The sequence below is a fragment of the Scomber scombrus genome, chromosome 20, assembly GCF_963691925.1.
Source record: "Scomber scombrus chromosome 20, fScoSco1.1, whole genome shotgun sequence".
NCBI classification, from domain to species: Eukaryota; Metazoa; Chordata; class Actinopteri; order Scombriformes; family Scombridae; genus Scomber; species Scomber scombrus.
The window spans coordinates 1668305-1688399 of record NC_084989.1 but is presented as its reverse complement, the minus strand read 5'-3'; the positions used below and the strand labels follow the sequence as shown (position 1 = coordinate 1688399).

The 20095-nt window shown below is 40.3% G+C and overlaps 1 protein-coding gene across 3 annotated transcripts in view; it reads left to right on the top strand.

Annotated features, from left to right (window-relative positions):
• Window positions 1-239: 239 nt before the first annotated feature.
• snx7 (sorting nexin 7) overlaps window positions 240-20095 on the top strand; it is a 53005-nt gene continuing 33149 nt past the window's right edge. For 2 of the 3 annotated variants that reach the window (XM_062441740.1, XM_062441739.1), the window contains exons 1-7: window positions 240-389; window positions 6525-6713; window positions 10325-10435; window positions 11654-11812; window positions 17049-17247; window positions 17332-17531; window positions 18942-19028. In XM_062441740.1, the coding sequence (XP_062297724.1) occupies window positions 306-389; window positions 6525-6713; window positions 10325-10435; window positions 11654-11812; window positions 17049-17247; window positions 17332-17531; window positions 18942-19028 (1029 nt within the window). In that variant the 5' untranslated portion in view covers window positions 240-305. The remainder of the gene's footprint in view (window positions 390-6524; window positions 6714-10324; window positions 10436-11653; window positions 11813-17048; window positions 17248-17331; window positions 17532-18941; window positions 19029-20095) is intronic. The other variant, XM_062441741.1, reaches the window with a different exon arrangement.

Below are 20095 nucleotides of genomic sequence, written 5' to 3'. Positions count from 1 at the left end.
AGCATGCCTCAGCATGCCTCCTGTCAACACTTTGTTGGCTACAGTTGAAAAATAAAACAAAAACATCTATGTATGTTTTATGCTTGTTTAATGTTAGTCATCCAATCTGTGTAAAACCTGTTCTACAACACAGGTGAGGAGTCTTCAGGTGATTACAGTCAATGCGCTTCAATGAGCTTTATTGTGAAAGTGAGTACAGGAAGTGATGTTCCTCCTCAATCTCGGTGTCTTTACGCTGCTCTGAAGTTGTGGAGAAGTTTACCTCTCATGTCTATCTCAGTTCATTGAGGAAGCTGGAGAGAGAGATGAGTGGACAGACGGTCCCTGCGGACTTCTCAGGACACATGTTGGACCTGGACGAAGACGAAGACCTGGAGGTGTTCACCAAGGTAAAGAAGTCACTTCCTGTAAATCTTCTAACAGCACCTCTGCTTTTCTTGCTACGTGGATCGATGTGACTCCTGTGTGACACAAGTTAGCTGCTTTACCTTTAGCATGAAGAAGAACACACACTACTGTATGCTGTGACTGTGTGTGTGGCGCCAGTCTCAACTCTCAGTGACGTAGAGGAGGAATCAGCTGATGAGCTGACCTTAGGACCCGACAGTCCCTTCTGCTTTTACAGCTTTTTTACCAGACTAACACCAAACTCCCTTCAGATTTCTGTCAATTTAATGTTTGTTTGCTTAGTTTCAAAGTTTTGCACCAGATAGAAAACTCATTTTTATATTTAACTCATCTAAATGTTCTGTTTTTCAATTCGGTTGAACTCTTTTACAGCAATCAGCACTTGCAGTGGATTGCAGTAGATTTCACCTGTTAAACCTGCTTCAAGCAAACAACTTGATCTCGAATTTGAAGTGAAAAGTATGGATTGAAAGCTTATTGATGCATCATATAGATGCCGAATCAAACTTCTTTTTTAAAAATGTTATCATTCTTCAGAGTGGTGTTTTATAGGTCATGTGATGCGCTCATAATAGAGACTGCTGTTAAATGGGACATTTTTTGAATGATGTCTGGTGTGACACTCTTTGCATGAAAGTAAAGTGAGTTTATTGTCGCCATTTGGACACATAGTTGTGTTCCAAATGATTTTCCCCACAATGATTTTAAAGTTTTATAAAGTGTGTAACTACTTGTAAAGTCACTGTTGTTTAAATCAGCAGTCACAGAGGAGCTGATCACATGAGTCACACATAGGAAATGTTGATCCACACATTCATTTCAAAAGGTAGAGAAGATGTAGATAGAGCTTATACTGTTATAATAATAATAATAATAATAATAATAATAATAATAATAATAATGATCAAATGAAACTAGCCTTCATCAGTGACTGGAGATAACATACTGTCATTTAGCCATACAGTTAAATGTACTACACTCACATGCGTGTTCATGAGAGAACTGAGAGAAGTTCAGTTAAACAGAAAGAGAAGTGCAACTTTCCCACATATCATGAATATAAAGCGTGCAGTGTGCAGCCGTGTGACTGTGTTACCTGTGGAGCAGGTGAGTGACTGGTTTGTAATATCAGCTGACCTGTGATCAGTCAGAGAGTACAGGAAGCAGACTTTGTTAGAAAGCTGCTGATGGTTGAGGATGTTACATCACAATAAAATCACATCTTAAACTAACGTCTAAAGCAGAAATGATTAATCAGAACTAGCAATTATTTTCATTGTCAATTCATCTGTTGAACATGTTCTTAATGAATGGATTAGTTATTTGACCTAGAAAACAGCAGGAAATGTCTTTCTTGGTCCACATGCCAAAAAGATTCAGTTTTCTTTTCATAGAACAAATAGCTCCACCAGATGAGTTGACTTCTGCAACTATTTAAATAATCCATCCTGCTGTGTCTTCTGCTGCTGTGGTTCTTCTTCTTAAAGATCTTTAAAGTTCTACATGAACCCAGTCTGACCATACTCCTCTCACCTCTCCCATGAACACATGTCAGACCTGCTGCTCACTGCGTGTATCTCATGTATCAGTCTGGTGAATGTACTCAGCTGAGCTTAGAAACATTGTGATCATGTTCAAATGAAACTAATGTTGACTATTGAAGCTCTACACTAACAGGTTGTTCTCTCTGTGGTTCTAAACTTCCCTTTTTTTTAACAGGAAGTAGTTTGTAAACAGGTGTGTCAAATAGCGATGTAACTAATAATCACATTGATTATTGATCATTCTGATGGTTATTTTGTATGAATTAAAAATGGTGAAAAAAATCCCATTATAGTTTGTCAGAGGCAAAGCTGACTTAGTCTAACCAAGCTCCAGTTTATGAGACAGAGTTAAGACTAGTCCCAGACTAAAGACAAGGCTTTGTGAAGATACCCATTGAGAAACGAGTCTAGTCTTGGACTAAACTTGTTCTTGAAATCAGCCCCAAGACTCTAAAAGGCTGAAATGGACATATATTGAGTTTATGATGATGTAAAACAGAAGCAAATATATTTCCTGTCAGATTGATCTACTGACTGATCTATGACCCACTTACTTAAATGAATGAATGACTGCTGCTGTGTTCATTCTATACTAATGAGATACACCCTGCTTTAGAGGGTAAAAACAACATGATATGAATAACAGATAAATGTGTATGAGATGTTATAAAATTCATACTTACAGTGTACCTGATGCTGAATCAGTGTCCAGTCATGTTTGATCAGTACTGTGGATGATGGATAATGAGTTTTTAACATGTGGCGTGATGCTCATTCTGCATAACTGACATAATGGTAATATAATAAAAGTCAAAAAAGTGTATTTATAAATGTGTTCAGTACAGATCTAGGTCAGGAGAATCACTGTATGGAGCAGAGGGTGGTGCAACCTGCTGACCAGCTCACTGTAGAGAGGCTGAGAACAATGAACAATCATTATAATGTATATGAAGCATATACCCAAATCATTTCTACTGCTTTATAACAGTCTGACTAACAGAGACACAACATCTGACATAGTCTCATTAGATCACTGAACTGTGGAATATGATGCTCATAAACATATTCAGTGAATGAATGTCAGTGTTAGTTAATGGTTCATTTTTCCAGACAGTGATAGAGAGAGTTAATTAACATCACTGCAGCTCCACACTGATTACAGACATAAAGAACAGCTTTGTAATGCATAGAGAGTTCAGAAATATCATAGTATTAAACACCAACAGCCAGCCTAGCAGCTCTAGAATGTTTACCAGCTTAAAGGAAGGGTTCACAATTTTTCAAGTGTCTCAAAGCAGCAGTCAGGTGTTCATATGAACAGTAAAGAGGTTTACCTCTCTGTAATCATTCCTCCTGTTCATACTGACTATTACAACATCTGAAAATGTGCTTTCAATGGAAGTGATGGAGGACTGTATCCACAGTGTGTCCACACAGTCATTATAAAGTAGATGATCAGCTTCTATTGAGCTTCATCAGTGTGAGTTAGTCATATCAAGTGATATCTGACACATTTACAGTCTTTTTAGCATCAAATTCCCTCTTAGTGTTTCCCTGTTGAGCTGTGGTGGAAGTATAGTAACATAAAGAGGGTTAGGGTTAGGGTTTGCCACTAAAAACACTGAAACATAGAAGACTTGATTTGCCTCATTTGGACGGCTGAAGCTTCATATTAGCTTCAGATCAACTTTTACACAGAAGGAGGACTGTGGATTTTATCCTCCATCACTTCCATTGTAAGTACATTATGAAGACAGAATGATTACAGAAAGAAAAACAGGTTTCAATGTTTATTTAGGCCCTTTAAATGTTGCCTTGATGATGGCACTAGATGAAAAGTGATTACAGTTCATACAGAGGGAACATGAATGTTAGCCAAATTTTAGAGCAATCCATCCAGCAGCTGTTGAGACTTTCTACTAAAACTCACAAAGCTCATGGTGGCTCTGGAGGAAATGTCAGATCACTAAAACAGGAACCAACAATGTCTGAACAACATCCTCTAACATTGTATCCTGTAGCTGTTGAGATGTTTCAGTCTGAACCACTTGATACATGATCTACTGCAACAGTCACTCACTGATTGGCTCACAGTTGTTTGTTATATGAAGACATCTCGAAAGGAAAAAAAAAAAAGTCAACCACAATTCTAAATCAGCGTTTGACATACATTAAATGAAACTGCAAGGTAACCATAGCAACAGTACTGATGCTGACGTAGACCTAACCGTGGTTGAAGATGACTTCAAACAGAATTACATAGACGATGTAATAAGAAAAAAACTATTTTCAATACTGGACATCATATTCTTATCATGATTTAAATTTTCATGATTTTAGCTCTCATTCTGCCACTCTGAATTGTTACTGAGACGAAGCTGTTGTAGTTTTTGGATCCGGTCTCTCTGTGAGTCCTGATGCCACATCTCATCCAGTCCTAGTGAAACATGTCATTAAATGAAATGAATGCAGCCAGGAGCTTTTGCCTGAAACACATGAACACAGTTACTATAACAACCGAGCACATTCTTCTGTGAATAAGAGTTGTGGCTCAGGTAGTCTCACATGCTGTTTAATGTAACATACGTATATGATGACATTTGTGGTACACATAAACTTCCTTCCTGCTGCTTCATTGCCCCCTCAGGCTATTACCATAACAACCAATCTTGTGGCGAGTTCATCACAGAGAAGTTTGTATGATTTAATGTATTTTGGCTGTTAGTGCATGTATACTGTGGTTCCTATTATAGTTTGTTTATGGTTCCTGGAAAAAGCAGGCAGAGTAAGCGCTCCCTGCAGCATATGCATGGTCAAATGATACGTAAACTATCTGTGAGAGAGAAGGCATCACGTTTGTTGTCACTGTACTGTAGTTTGGAGCGGGGGAGGCGTGGCTCCGGCCCTCTGCTGACCTCAGCAGCTTCTCAGCTGTTTTTACAGGAAACAGACCTGCAATCAGCACACTGATGCTCATGCTTCACTGCTGTTTGCATAAACTGGATCATTTGAATGTGACAACACAAAGTCCACTGTGAAAAGGCCTCTGCTTCCCACTGAAGCTCACACACAGTACAGCTGCTGCTGTGAGGTGAAAAATTTAAAGTCAGCTGAATATTTGTTTCCTCCCATAAATTCAAAATAAGTAGTAACAGTGTGAATTTGTGGTGGATTTTCTGTTAACAATAATAACCAACTTCCTTTTTGAAAACGTAACTAAACTACTGAGTTCCGATATCAATATATAACCCAATAAATTTATAATTGAAGAATATATACATAAACATACAGTTTTTTGCAATGATCACTTAAAAAAAACGTTTGTGACAAAGATATGTAATGAAGACATATTTTACCATTTGACAATAAACTTTATTGTATAAAATGACATCAGTGCACTGAAACAGTAAACTACACTGGGCATTTAATAATTAGAATTAGCTATAACTAACTAAACCAACTATAACTAACTAACAAAAAACACCTATCAGATCATGCAAGTAATGTATCTGAAATGGTAACATAGCCCGAGTTAACCACTAGGTGGAGTGCTGAAGATGATATTCATTTTATACATAATAGATGATCATAATTTTGGTCAAATGAACATTTCTTGAAGCTGTATGAGTTTTGTTTCTGCTGATCTTTGACCTCTTTGGTTGTTCAGAATATTGGTTATCCACAAATCAAAGGTTATGTCACTGTTGTAGAGTTGACAGCTCAGTTCTAACAGTAGCAACACTCTCACTCTGTATTATTGACTGGACTGTCTGTGTGTGAGAGAGGTGGATGGATTAATTTACAATTAATCCTTTCCAAACTTTTTATTTTATTTTTTAAAATTTTTTTTACTGAGCATATTTCTCCTCAGTGGAGCTCTTATCCCACACACCATCTGGAGAGGTTTGCAAATTGAAAAATGCGCCCACAGGCTCCAGATGGCGTGCAGAGTTAGTCGTCAAAGACAGCCTGGATGTATCACTGCTGAAAATCCCAACTTCAGAAAACCCTCCCAGTCTTCTACAATGATAACATATGTTCATTTAAGCGTACAAGTTACCCACTTATGTATCTGGATACAGTCATAGTGGTGACCATTATAGCAGGTGATAAACTTTTATACTTCTGTTCTTATTAAAGTGACAAGTCAAGAGATGTGAGTAACAGTTATTTGTTGGTCCAGACTGGAACTGTCATCGAATTGTGTACAGATGGCAACTGCAGTATAAATACAAGTATTTCTGGACTTTTGACTTCTTGTCCATCATGAGGTTGATATTTTTGGTTTTAAGTGATAACTCTCAATAATATACTACTGAGTAAAAAAAATGTTGGCCGAAATATTTTTTTAAAGCAAAGGGGATCGTACAGCAGTGTTAACCAGCATGATACAATGATGATGGGTATAGTATAAGGTACTCAATTAGTATCAGTATCACTTTAAGGGTACTTGGATTGGGACTGGTATTGTAATTTTTAAACGATAACCAGCCCTATACATGAAGTAGTTGTAGTTTGGACAGTAGAGAGCTGGTGTCACTATGGGTTAACAGTAACATTGTCTCGTTGGAGCAGAACACATCACTGGCAGATGGAGGTCCAATGCCCAACTCTCCCAGCTCCATGGTCAACCAGTACCGACTGGAAGAGGACGAGGAACCGCAGGACGCCAACATCAAAGACCTCTTCATCACCGTTGACAACCCAGAGAGCCATGTCACTGCCATCGAGACCTTTATCATGTACAGAGTGGTGACCAAGGTGAGTCTCACATGTTCGTATTCATGCAATGTTTTAAAGGTACCCTCCAGCTCAAACATTCAACTGAAGGAACAAGAAGAAAAACACATTTTTGGGTGGAGGGGGGCTTTATTGATTTGACCCATTTTTACATAAAAAAAAAAAACCCAACTGGGACTGTACTCATCAAGAGTCTGTGTAGGAAATCTGAAAGGAAGTCTGAACTGTTCAAAACTTGTCAGAACTTGACCATGGTTCAGTTCAGTCACCTGTTTAGGTGTGTTATGCTAGTAGAAATGAATGTAGTCTGAAGCTGCTAGCCTCCAGCAGGGACTTCTCTCTAACTCCACACCCCCAGATTCTTTCATTTTCAAACTTGTAGTCTTTAGCCCGAACTGACACTGGAAAAGCTTCACAAAATGTTGTACACATATGCAGTAGTTCTTCCCAACACCTGTAAAAACTTCTGAAAATCCCTTCACACTTTTCTGATAATTAGGTGAGCTCCAGAGGTGTTCTAACTGTCTGGAGCTGCCAGAACATAGAGATTAGTCAGAGACAATCATAAGAAAAGAGTTGTTGCAAGAACTTTTGATGACAATGACCTCATGTAAAAGCTGGCATTGTGCTGGATGGAACTGTTCCACTGAGGAGAACACTTTCTTTCTCCACAGAAGCCTAGGTCCTCACAATGAAAAACAGCGGTGACTGATCATACGGCTCATCAGATAAAGTGCTGATTCATTCATTTGTGTACCATTCAGTGAGAAGTTATGAAAGAACAAACAGCACAGCTCTACTATAAACATTGTAAGCCATGTCATTAGATAGGACTAACCGGGATACTTCCTTTTTATAGTACTTCTTAGGCCAAATCATCGGCTTGCCCATGTTTACTTAAATTTGTCAAAGACATACTGGGTATACCACTGTTGAAAATTCTCACAGACACAGTCTTCTTGCCTATATTTACTTACATTCTTTACTATGCAAGTAGAATATTAGGCATTCTATTGTAGGCATGTTGTGTCTTTATTTGTTAGCTGACAGGAGATGATGGAATAGAGAAAGATGGGTAATGACATGAGACAAAGGTCTGGCCTGCCAAGAAACTGAACCCACCAAGGCCTAACTGCAAACCGAATTGTAATGGAAATGGAGAAGCCTGAAAATATGTTGAAAACTTAGTTTAGCATGTGTTAGTACTCTGCTCTCAGCGCTAGAACCATATCCTGGTGAGATCTGTTAAAGTGCAGCAGACTGTGATGCTGCTTCAGATGTAGTCCAGTGTGATCAGCACTTCTGTCACATACTGTAGGAGAGACTGCTGTGTTAGGATGTTATCACTGAACCATAGTATGACCAAGACACACTCCTCACCTTACAGATGAAGATCATATTATATATTTGTAAACACACTAAAACATAAGAGAAAAGCATGTTTGTTTTTAGAGTTTAGAATTGTTTTGAGATGGTAGACAAAGGTTTTGCATAGATGTCTTATATGGTCATTGTATATTAGTGACTGAGGAGGGAAGGGGGATTTGGTTGGTAGGTTTGGTGGAAGACTGAATCATTAAGTTAGGTGCTGAGGCCTGACATGGCAACAAAAGGGCTTGGGGCAGTTTTGATGTACAGCTGGGTATCACCAGCATAGCAATGAAAAAACACTCCATGTGTGCTGATGACGAGGGCTGAGTATCGGTACTCGATATGCTTAAGGTATCGACCGAAATATATCGATACCAAATAGTATCAAAATCAAAATGATACCTTTTAATCAATCCTTTTTGCACCCAGAGCTAGAAAATATGACTATTTATATGGACTTGCTCACAGCCAATCAACGCAAGTGTTCTTCAATTGAATTCACTTTGTGATTGGCCCACTGCCCCAGCAGCTACAACAAGTGAATTTGTGGTGAATTTGAGTTCTACTGCACTGCCCTACATCCAAGTAAGAGCTAGGGGGTAAAACGGGATGGGGGGAAAGAACAGATCCTTGTGGAACACAAGTGAAAAGAAGCGATCTAGACCTGCATCCTCCCATACCCCTGTTCCACCATAGCAGTTCAAGTGTTGGTTCTGGGCCAGTGCTTAATTTGGAATTGGTTTTCCTGTTTCGACAGACAAAGAACCGGCTCTTGGCCAGAAAAACTGGCTCCAGAGTGGCACCAGTTCTTTGCTGGGCTAGAAGAAAGAACCGCTTACGTTAGGGGGCGGGGTTATTGACACCAACCACAACAAACAAGACCGCATAGTGGTGAATAGATAAAGAGTGAATTATCCCTTGAACATTTGACTGATGGTGAAACTCAACACATTTGCGTTGTGAGTTAGCTGTGCTCTGCCGGCTAACGTTAGCTTACAACAAAGGCTAACATAACCATCTCAATCCTGTCCAGCAGCACAAATATGTTGTATCTGACGTGTTTGGATGCCAATTAAGCCTCGTAGAGCCAGGAGCAACAGCTGCATAGTCTGCCATCGGTATTGGCGCGAGTCTATATGTGAAAGCAGCAACGTAAGTGACATATACAGTGACGTAATGACGTGGCTCCCTAACCACCGAGCAGTGGAAAATAAATTGGTTCTCAGCTGGTTTGCAGTTGAACCGACTGGCAACCGGCACCAGCACAGGGGTCAGCTCTATGTTCCCACATTACTTAGACTTTTACTTTTTTTTTCAAAATTAGGCCCTATGTTCTCACAGCTCTATGTTCCCACAGCCCAATGTTCCCACATTTCTAACTTTTTTTTCTTCAAAATTAGGCCCTATGTTCCCACAGGGTTAGGGTTATATTTTACAACTGCATCCATTTCATTCACCCCCCAAAATTTTCCCAGCACTCGTCCGGGTCTACGGCACGTGAATCTTTACGGCCCAAGTGGGAAACAAACCCCGGTCTACAGCATGATAGTCGGGCATTAGCAGATTGGATAGAACTTCAACATTTAAATGTTTTAAATTTGTGCTCCATAAGTCCCTGGCTCAAAGCCCATGCGCTGTGCCGTATCAGATGGATTGGTCAACCCAATGAGGAGAAAAGCCTGGTCTACCTGATCTTGCGAGCGCAAAAAGACGGACCAATCAGGACAGCATTGTGCCCGCTCCAGTGCTTCATTTGTAAATTATTTCTCATGAGGGACTTTCACTCGTAGCCTTACAGAGGTACCAGGACACCCCACATGTCTGTGGCTGTGGGAAAATAGGGTCTAAATGTTAATAATCTCTTAGAAATGTGGGAACATAGAGCTGTGGGAACATAGACATGCTCCCCCAGCACCAGCCTAGCACCAGCACTGGAACTGCTTTTGTGAAGTGAGCTAAGTCAACCTATTTAACTGAGGACAATGTAATTTGATACCTACTATTTACCGATATGACTTATCTGTACAGATAAAATCTCTGCATCATAAGTTTTACTTTGCGACAACAACGTTCTCAGTCTCAGTCCTACTCTGAGATACGAGTGTTTTAGTTCCAGTTGAACTTTCAGTACAATTCCAAGAAGAGTTTCTGAGACGTTTGATGAATACAGTGTCAAGTCTGTGTAACATCTAAACAGCAGCAGGTATAATGTATGTGGAAACAGTGTGTGTTCTGTAGTGATTTGGGCTTCTTCTCTCCAGACCACACGGAGTGAGTTTGACTCCAGTGAGTATGAGGTACGCCGGCGCTACCAAGACTTCCTGTGGCTCCGAAGTAGACTGGAAGAAAGCCACCCAACACTCATCGTCCATGTATGTATCCGTGCACTACATCATCTGCTCTGCTCATTTGTGGGCTGCTGCAGTCACTTCACATCTCATATTAAAGGTTGGAAGGAAATCAATGTGGTATTTGAAATATTTTATTTTATTATTTTATTCTTTTTACAAAAGCACCAATTTTCCTTTTGGAATATTTCTCCCTTGTGGACCATAACAGTGTTTTTGAATGATTTAACCACAGGTCACACATACTTAACATCACAGTCAACCATTTTCCACAGTACACTGCACTGTTTTAGACTCCTTAGGTTGTCATTAATTGCTGTACAATATGAAAACCAACTTGCACAGACTTCAAACATATTCATTTAATGATGAAATATTCTTATTATTATTACATGGGATTCTAATGACATTATTGGTGACAAGTAGCAGGGCCTGTTCAAATAAAACTAAAGAAATGGTCTTAAAAATGGTCCTATATATTTTGTAGTTAAGGGTAAACACATTACATATTTTCATGGTAGAGGAAGTGTTGACAATAGAGGTGACAAAAAAAGATAGAGAAAAGGAAAAAGACAAAAAAAGGCTTTAAATGAATAATTCTACAGTCAGTTTTGATATCCTTTATTTTTATATTCAAACATTGATTTATAATGTGAACCACATGAGTAGTGTTTGATTGAAGATCTATCTCACAGCTCAGGATAGAGAAGCTGAGGCACAGTTTCTACACAGTTTTGTCATTATTAGCTGTTATTGTTGCCCTCAGAATGAATACATTTCACAGCATGGCCAGTATAATATTTAGTGCACTTTTCTTTTCATAAAAGATGTTTATAATACATGTGAGCATTTTTATGTATTCATGCTGAATCCATCATGTCCTGATCTGGATGATTTCATTACACCATTTGTCTTTTTCTTAACTTGTCTTAATCACACATATCATCTAAACATATCTGAGATGATTTTAAACCCAGTATTAACACTTTTAAATCACAATGCTTTATGTGTAATGTCTGCCTTACAATGTGGTTCAAAATTAAAGAAGCCAAAATAGCACTAACAGGAAGAGAGTAGGTAGACGCGTTCTTACTAGTTTCTCAGTTCTACATCATCCACTCATTACTTCTCTGTAAGAAAGGGAAGTGACAGCGTGCTGAATGTGTGGAACTGCATCAGCATCACAGTACACTGGTTTTGTTTGACTCTCTGACTGAGCAGCATGTACGAATCTCTCCTCAGCCTCTGCCTGAGAAGTTTGTGATGAAAGGCATGGTGGAGCGCTTCAATGACGACTTCATTGAGACCAGGAAGAAAGCTCTGCACCGCTTCGTCAACAAGATCTCTGAGCATCCCATCCTGTCCTTCAGCCAGCACTTCAAACTCTTCCTCACTGCACAGGTCAGAAACGCACACACACACACATACATACATACATACATACATACACATACATACATGCATACATGCATACATACATACACATACATGCATACATGCATACATACATACATACATACATACATACATACACACACATACATGCATACATAAATACATACATACACATACATGCATACATACATGCATACATACATACATACATACATACATACATACATACATACATACATGCATACACACATACATGCATACATACATACATACATACATACACATACATGCATACATACATACATACATACACACACATACATGCATACATACATACACATACATGCATACATACATACATACATATATACACACACATACATGCATACATACATACATACATACATATATACACACACATACATGCATACATACATACATATATACACACACATACATGCATACATACATACATACATACATATATACACACACATACATGCATGCATACATACATACATACATACACATACATACATACATATATACATGCAGTTGATATTAAGCTCTCTCACTCTCTCACTCTTTCTCACTCTCTCTCACACTCTTTCACACTCTTTCTGTCTCTCTCTCTCACACTCTCTCACACACTCCCTCTCAATTTCAATTCAATTCAATTCAATAGGGCTTTATTGGCATGGGAAACATACGTTTACATTGCCAAAGCAAGTGTGACATAAAGCAACAAAAACAAAAAACAAAACAGTAGATAAATGTCTAAAGAGATAATACAGGAATAAAATAATTATAATTAAATTGGAAAATTGGGCTTTCACTGTACAAAGGCTTAAGAAAAAGAAAATATATACATGGTAAATGACTTAGAGGGTTAGGGTTAGGGACTGTCCAGCAGGAGGAGATGGTCTAGGTCTGTCCTTCCTACCTGCTGGACGTCCTTCTATGGTCACAGCAGTTTACAAATCTGGCTGCTATTTTTGCACATTGCTGTACTTCACCCAGCAGGTATGGAAGCTTTCTGTTGTTGTTTAAGGTCTCAAATTGTTCGTGGATGTTTGTGATTTGTGGGAAGTACGCGTCTCTGATGTCTTGGTACCGTTGGCAGGTTGTAAGAAAGTGCAGCTCAGTCTCCACCTCGTGTTGTGTGCAGTGGATGCACAGTCTGTCTTCTCTGGGGAGCCAGGTCTGTCTGTGGTGGCCTTTCTGCTCACTGAGTCTGTACATAGTCAAGGATTTCCTGTGCTTTGGATCGGTCACAGTGCTCAGGTATTCTACCACAGTGTATTTTCTATTTAGGGCCAAATAAAATTCCAATTTGCTCTGGTTTTTGGTTGATTCTTTCCAGTGTGTCAGATAGTTTCTTTTTGTTTTCTTATAATTTGGTTTAGTCTGATGGGATTTCTGTTTGGTGGCTCTGCTTGTGTTTGTGGACGGAGTCCCAGAACCAGTTGGCTGAGGGGGCATCTCTACAGTCTCTCTCTGGGTCAGGGCTTTTTTATGGAGCGTATTGTGGTCACTTTCTTTAAGGTGATCATAAAATTGAATTGCTCTCTTTTGAATTTTAAAGATTAGTGGGTATCGTCCTAATTCTGTTCTGCATGCATTGTTCGGTGTTTTCCGTTGGACACGGAGGATGGATTTGCAGAATTCTGCATGCAGAGTCTCAATTTGGTGTTTATCCCATTTTGTAAAATCTTGGTTGGCAGGTGGACCCCAGACCTCGCAACCGTAAAGAGAAATGGGTTCTATTACACTGTCCAATATTCTGAGCCAGATTTGAATTGGGATGTCTAATTTGATGTTCTTTTTGATGGCGTAAAAAGCCTGTCTTGCCTTGTCTCTCATGTCGTTCACAGCTTTGTTCAATTTACCTGTGGTGCTGATGTTTAGGCCGAGGTAGGTGAAGTTTTTTGTCTGTTCTAATGCCGTCTTATCTAGGAAGAATTTGTATTTGTGGTGGCGGAGGCTGGGTCCTTTTTCGAATATCATCATTTTTGTCTTGGTCAGATTCACTGTTAAGGCCCAGGTTTGGGAGAAGTTGTGCAGAAGATCAAGGTGTTGTTGTAATCCTTCTTTATCTTTAGTGGGAGACAGCAACACCAGGTCATCTGCGAACAGTAGGCATTTGATTTCTGTGTCTACTAGAGTGATGCCAGGTGCTACAGACTGCTCTAGTGACTTTGCCAATTCATTAATGTATATGTTGAAGAGGGTTGGGCTCAAACTGCCTCCCTGTCTAACCCCCCGGCTTTGGGGGAAGAAGTCTGTGTATTTTTTGCCAATCTTAATGGCGCACTTGTTGTTTGTGTACATTGAGTTTATGATGTCATGTGTTTTTCCTCCAACCCCACTTTCCAAAAGCTTGTACAACAGACCCTCGTGCCAAATAGAATCAAATGCCTTTTTGAAATCAACAAAACAGGAGAATAATTTTCCTTTATTTTTGTTTATTTGGTTGTCAATCAGGGTGCTGAGGGTAAAAATATGGTCTGTTGTGCGATAATTTGGTAGGAAACCAATTTGGGATTTGCTCAGGACATTATTCTCAGTGAGGAAATGAAGGAGTCTGTGGTTGATGATCATACACAGGATTTTCCCGAGGTTGCTGTTGACACAGATTCCACGGTAGTTATTGGGGTCAAGTTTGTCGCCACTTTTGTGGAGTGGTGTTATCAGTCCTTGGTTCCAAATATTGGGGAAAATCCCAGCGCTAAGGACAGTGTTAAGGAGTTTTAATATGGCCAATTGGAATTTGAGGTCTGTGAACTTTATAATTTAATTTAAGATGCCATCGACTCCACAGGCTTTCTTGGTTTCAATTGATTTTATTTTGTTCTGTAGTTCTTTTAGTGTAATTGGGGAGTCTAGTGGGTTCTGGTAGTCTTTTATGGTTGACTCTAAGCTTTCTAGTTTATCTTGTATGTATTTTTGCTGTTCATTTTCTATATTGGGCCAAATAGATTGGTGAAGTGGTTTACCCATACATCTCCATTTTGAATGGGAAGATCCTCATGTTTTTGTTTATTTAGAGTGTTCCAGTTTTCCCAGAATTTATTTGTTTTTATGGATTCTTCAATGGTGTGTAGCTGGTTTCTAACATGTTGGTCTCTTTTTTTCCTTACTGTGTTTTTATACTGTTTTAATGTTTCATGAGTTCCTTAATGTCTTTCTGAGATTTTTACATTCATTGTCAAACCATGTTTTAATAGGGTGTAGTTTGGTTTGCTGTGATACCTCCACATTGCGTGTTGATTTGTTCAAATAAAGTGTGATTTTGCTGTGGTCTGATACCTGATACGCTGTTACCCAGAGATGAGCTGTAGGTAAACTTACCATAGGAGTCCCCTTGCACTCTCCCATTGACTATGTACAGTCCCAGTGAACGACAGAGTTGTAGGAGTTGTGACCCATGTTTGTTTGTTGTTTTGTCGTAGTTATTGGGGGAGAGGATGTTTCTACCTCCTGGTAGGTGTTTGTCCCCCTGGGTGCTCAGGGTGTCTGGTTCTCGGCCTGTCCTGGCATTCAGGTCTCCACAAACTACAATGTGACCATAAGCCTGGAAGTGGTTAATTTCTTCCTCTAGGATGGAGAACATGTCCTCTTTAAAATATGGGGATTCATTTGGGGGAATGTAGGTGGCACATAAGAGGATATTTTTCTCAGTTGATGTGAGTACTTTATTTATTTCTAACCAGATGTAAAAGGTTCCTGTTTTGATTACCTTAATTGAGTGGGTCAATTCAGATTTGTACCATATTATTATACCTCCCGAGTCTCTTCCCTGTTTGATTCCTGTTAGCTTGGAGGATGGTACTACAAGCTCTCTGTAGTTTACAGGGCAGCCAGTTGGACCATCTCCTCTGTGCCATGTCTCCTGTAGGACAATAATGACTGTGTTTGTGATTTCTTTGGTGAAGTCTGGGTTCCTGCTCTTGAGGCCAAAGGCAGTCGACCTCAGACCTTGTATATTCCAGGATGAAATAGTGATGGATTTTCGTTCCATGTTTCACGGTGCAGTTGTTCCAGAGGGTTCAGGTCTGGACCATGATTGTGTAGAGCTCACTGAGCATCTGGTGTATGCTCAGATCAGAGGGTGAGGCTCTGTCAGGTGAAGAGTTGGGGCTTGCTCTGCTTACAACCTGTGCATATGTGTGGTATGGGGTCGGCGAAGGGAAAGTGGGCCTGACCTGGGGTGCGACAGGATGTCCTCTGGGTGCAGCATGGTGTCTTCCAGGTGGGGCAGGTCCTCTAGGTGCAGCTGGGTGTCCTCTGGGTGGAATAGGTCCTCTGATTATTGGCCTGGGTGGGGAATTCATCTGTCTGTTGCTCCTGTGGGATGTGCTTGGTCTGCGGTTGAGTGTGACGTCCTTCAGTGTCTTTGCAAAGGTTGGGATTGCTGCCTTGAGGATGTGTAGTTGGTCGTACAGGCTGTGTAGGTCTTTTCTCTCCAACATATCTCCCATTTGAGTTTATGAGGAGAACAATTTGTGGGTTTTGCGTTGGGCTACTTTCTGTAGATGTGGTAGTGTTGTTTGTTGGAGGAGGGCTCTCTTGGGTTTGTGTGTCTTGGCTTGGTGGTGCTGCTGATTGGCTGGGACTGTCATCTGGGCCCTGAATTTCCTCTGCAGCCTTTTGTAGGGTGGTAGGCGGTGCTCTCAAGGGTTGTTCACTGGTCAACGTTCTCATCTCGTCTTGGAGCTTCTGCACTTCTTCTCTGAGCTGCCTCCTCTCCTGCCTCAATGCCTCCTCATTGTCTTTCAGTCTTTTGACCTCAGCCCAGAGCCGCCTCGTCTCCTTCATTGAAGGACTCCTCATTATCTTTGAGCCGTTTTACCTCAGCCCAGACAGCGGATAGGCCTTTCTCCCCCTCGGTGTTACTTGGTCTGAGTGGGGGGTTGTTCTTGTCCTCGGCTGTTGTCTGCCCGGACTGGAGTGTGACGATTGTGTGTTCCATTTCCACTTGTCTGATATCTAGTTATGTGAATCTGTCTCTCATTTCAATGGGCAAGTGGGGCTCTGTGGTGGGGGGTTGATTATCTCTCTCACTCTCACTCACTCTCACTCACTCTCACTCACTCACTCACTCACTCACTCACTCACTCACTCACTCACTCTCTCTCTCATTCTCACTTTAATACTGTTCTTCACTGATTGTATAATGGAGCTCTTTCAGAAAGCTTTAATGCACAGTTTAACTAAAGTCTCGTTGTCGCACCACCTGCAGGACTTGGCGTCTCACAGGAAACAGGGTCCAGGCTTCCTGAGCCGGATGGGAGAGACGGTGAGAGCGGTGGCCAACTCAGTGCGAGGCCTCAGGAGCCGACCGGAGGAGTTTGGTGTCATGTGGGAGTACGTGGAGGACTTCAGCAACAAGATCTCCTCTGTGGACAAAGTCACCCAGAGGATCATCAGGGAACAGAAAGGTACTGAGCCATCACATATAGGCCCACACTGAGCAATTAAAAGAAAGAATAGCAGTCATTAAATGTGTCCCTTTATGTCTTCAGAGCATCTGGATGAGCTGAAGCAGTACGGACCCACCTACACCCAGTGGGCGGGGTTAGAGGAGGAGCTGGAGGAGCCGCTGAAGGGCGTGGCCGGCTGTGTGGAGCGCTGCAGCAAGGAAACAGAGGAGCAGATCCACCACCTGTCTGAAGTCCTGGTCCCCGCCCTGCATGAGTACGTCCTCTGTGCTGAGACGCTGAAGGTGAGCCGCAACCACACTGTCTCCTCCTCAAATATTCATTTAAGGTTTTCTTCTGTTTACTCAACTTTGTGTGAACTAAATGAATAAATATAAACTTTTTATGGTATTATTTTTGAAAGCACTTTACTCTTATTGCCTAAAAGTTTTCACAGTACTATATATATAATACAATATGTGTCTTTTGTAGTCTGATATATTTTATAGTATCTCTCACAGAGTGTATGAATGTCTTGAAAAGTCTTAAAAATCATTTATTTAGATTTCCTTAAAAGAAAAACAGCCTTAGAATATATTTAAGTCTTCACAAACCTCTTAAATATTGTTTCTAGCCTTCCATAATGTTACTTATAAAACCATTTTTAATGTGAGTCTATTGTTCCAGACTTTTGAGTTTAATCAATTCATCTATCCATCAATTCATCAGTTGCTTTTCTGCTGCTTATCCTCATCCAGGTCATGATCAGTCAATCATTCTAGCCTATATCATCACTGATGGTTTTATTGATTTATTTCATACTTTAATTGTGAAACAGATATTATTACTTCATTCTATGTAGTATTAAATTGTCTTAAAAAGCAGTTTTAAGACAATTTAGCAGTTTTATATAATTGCAGGTTATTTACACAGAGGTTGTTTATTGTATATTTTATTTTATTTTTTTATCATTTTCACCATTATGCAGCTACTGTTGTGTCAGTTTTTGAATATCTCCCTAGGGGCAAAATAAAGTTACCTTACCTTACCTAACCTAATATAGTGATGTGTAAATCTGCATGTACATTAAGTAACATAGTCTATTTCTCAACATGTGGAGAGAGACTCAACACCAAGTTACACACAACTGATAATTGTGTTCTATACATCTATGTGTAATGAACCTAAACCTCACAGTTCTCCACATGAAGTATCAATACAAAGAAATCTATAAAACGAAGCAGAACGTGAGCTGACTTTTAGCTCCTTGAGATTGTTCAGCCACAGAGTGATATGAGTTGCAGTTTTTGTACATTCTCTTCTGTTGAGCTCTGTATAAAATCCACAAAACCACATCAACTTCACTGTGAGCGGCAGCCACACACTGAGTGTTGTCATTTAACATTTCCTGGAAATGTCCTAGAAATTGATCTTCTTTTTTAAAAAGGGTAAGAACTGACAGCAGACTTACAGACTTCAGCAGCTTCTCTGCAGCACCATCCACAGTCATGTTAGGATGCTTTTAACAGCTGTTTGGGGAGACATGCGTAAAAAAAAAAAAAGAGAGCAACATTTGTGGAATTGCACTTCAAAACACTCACAGAGATCGATTGTTCTGGGAAAGGGGCCCTTGGGCAATTAGTGATGTCTTTTATTAAAAAAAACAAAAACAAATCACGACCCTATTGAATTGAATCTTTGCTTGTGTGTCTCAGGCTGTGATGAGACGGAGAGACAACATCCAGGCTGAGTTTGAGGCCAAGAACGAGGCCCTGGCATCCAAAAAAGTCGACCAAGAAGCAGTGAGTGCAATTTAACTCACACACACACACACACACACACACACACACACACACACACACACACACACACACACACACACACACACACACACACACACACACACACACACACACACACACACACACACACACACACACACACACTGCCTCCTCTCTCCATGCATGGCTCTGAGCCAGCAGATGTGTTTGTGTGTTCTCTATCTTCCTCTCAGAGATTAGGTGTAATAAAGTGAAGCGTGGAGTGGGGCATCTCCCACAGGGCCACCCTCAGCTAATATTGGGGAGGAAAAAAGGCTTCCTGAGGGGATTATCTAAATATCCAGGCTTGTCGGATGGAAGTCAGTCGTCAGCTCAGTGGGAATAAGAGCTGTCAATATTATTTCACACCGTAAGCCCCGGCAGCTAATCGCGGCGTAATGAAAATTCCCATATCGTTTTTTAGATGATGACTTGCTTCAAAATGTCAGGAGACAAAGAACGGAGACGGAAAATTAGTCGAGCAAAGGACAGAGTTATTTTTAGACTGCAGTTGTGCTGTTTTTGCGCGCTAGTGTGTGTATTTACAGGTGTGTATGCCCTCAACCAGCTGATATCAAAATCCATCTGTGAGGTTTTAATTAAGAAGCAGGACTGAGACTTTCCCCCCACAGACTTGTATTGTACTCTTGCTTTAATAAGGTGTGTGTGTGTGTGTGAGACAACCCTGGAAACACTCTGGCTTTTATTTCAAGGAGTCATGTGTGTGTGTTAGGAGGGACAGATGTTGATTTGTAAGTAATTTTCATAGGGAGGATTAAAGAGTGACAAGAGATACAAACTTGTACTTATTGACAGAGATTAAAGGGATATTTCTCCAATATTATACATCAAAGTCACTGTCCTTGTCATAGTTGTGTCTACTCAGCCTGTGCAAACACTTTTTATGACTCCTGTGGCCCTGGAGGGTTTTTAAACTCTGGTGATTTCATTGTGATGTCATCACAGATTGGGCTTCGTGAACTGGGAGTGTGGAGTTCGACATGTGTGGCAGATTACCAGTCAGGTGGGCTCTGAGGAAAAGAAAATAT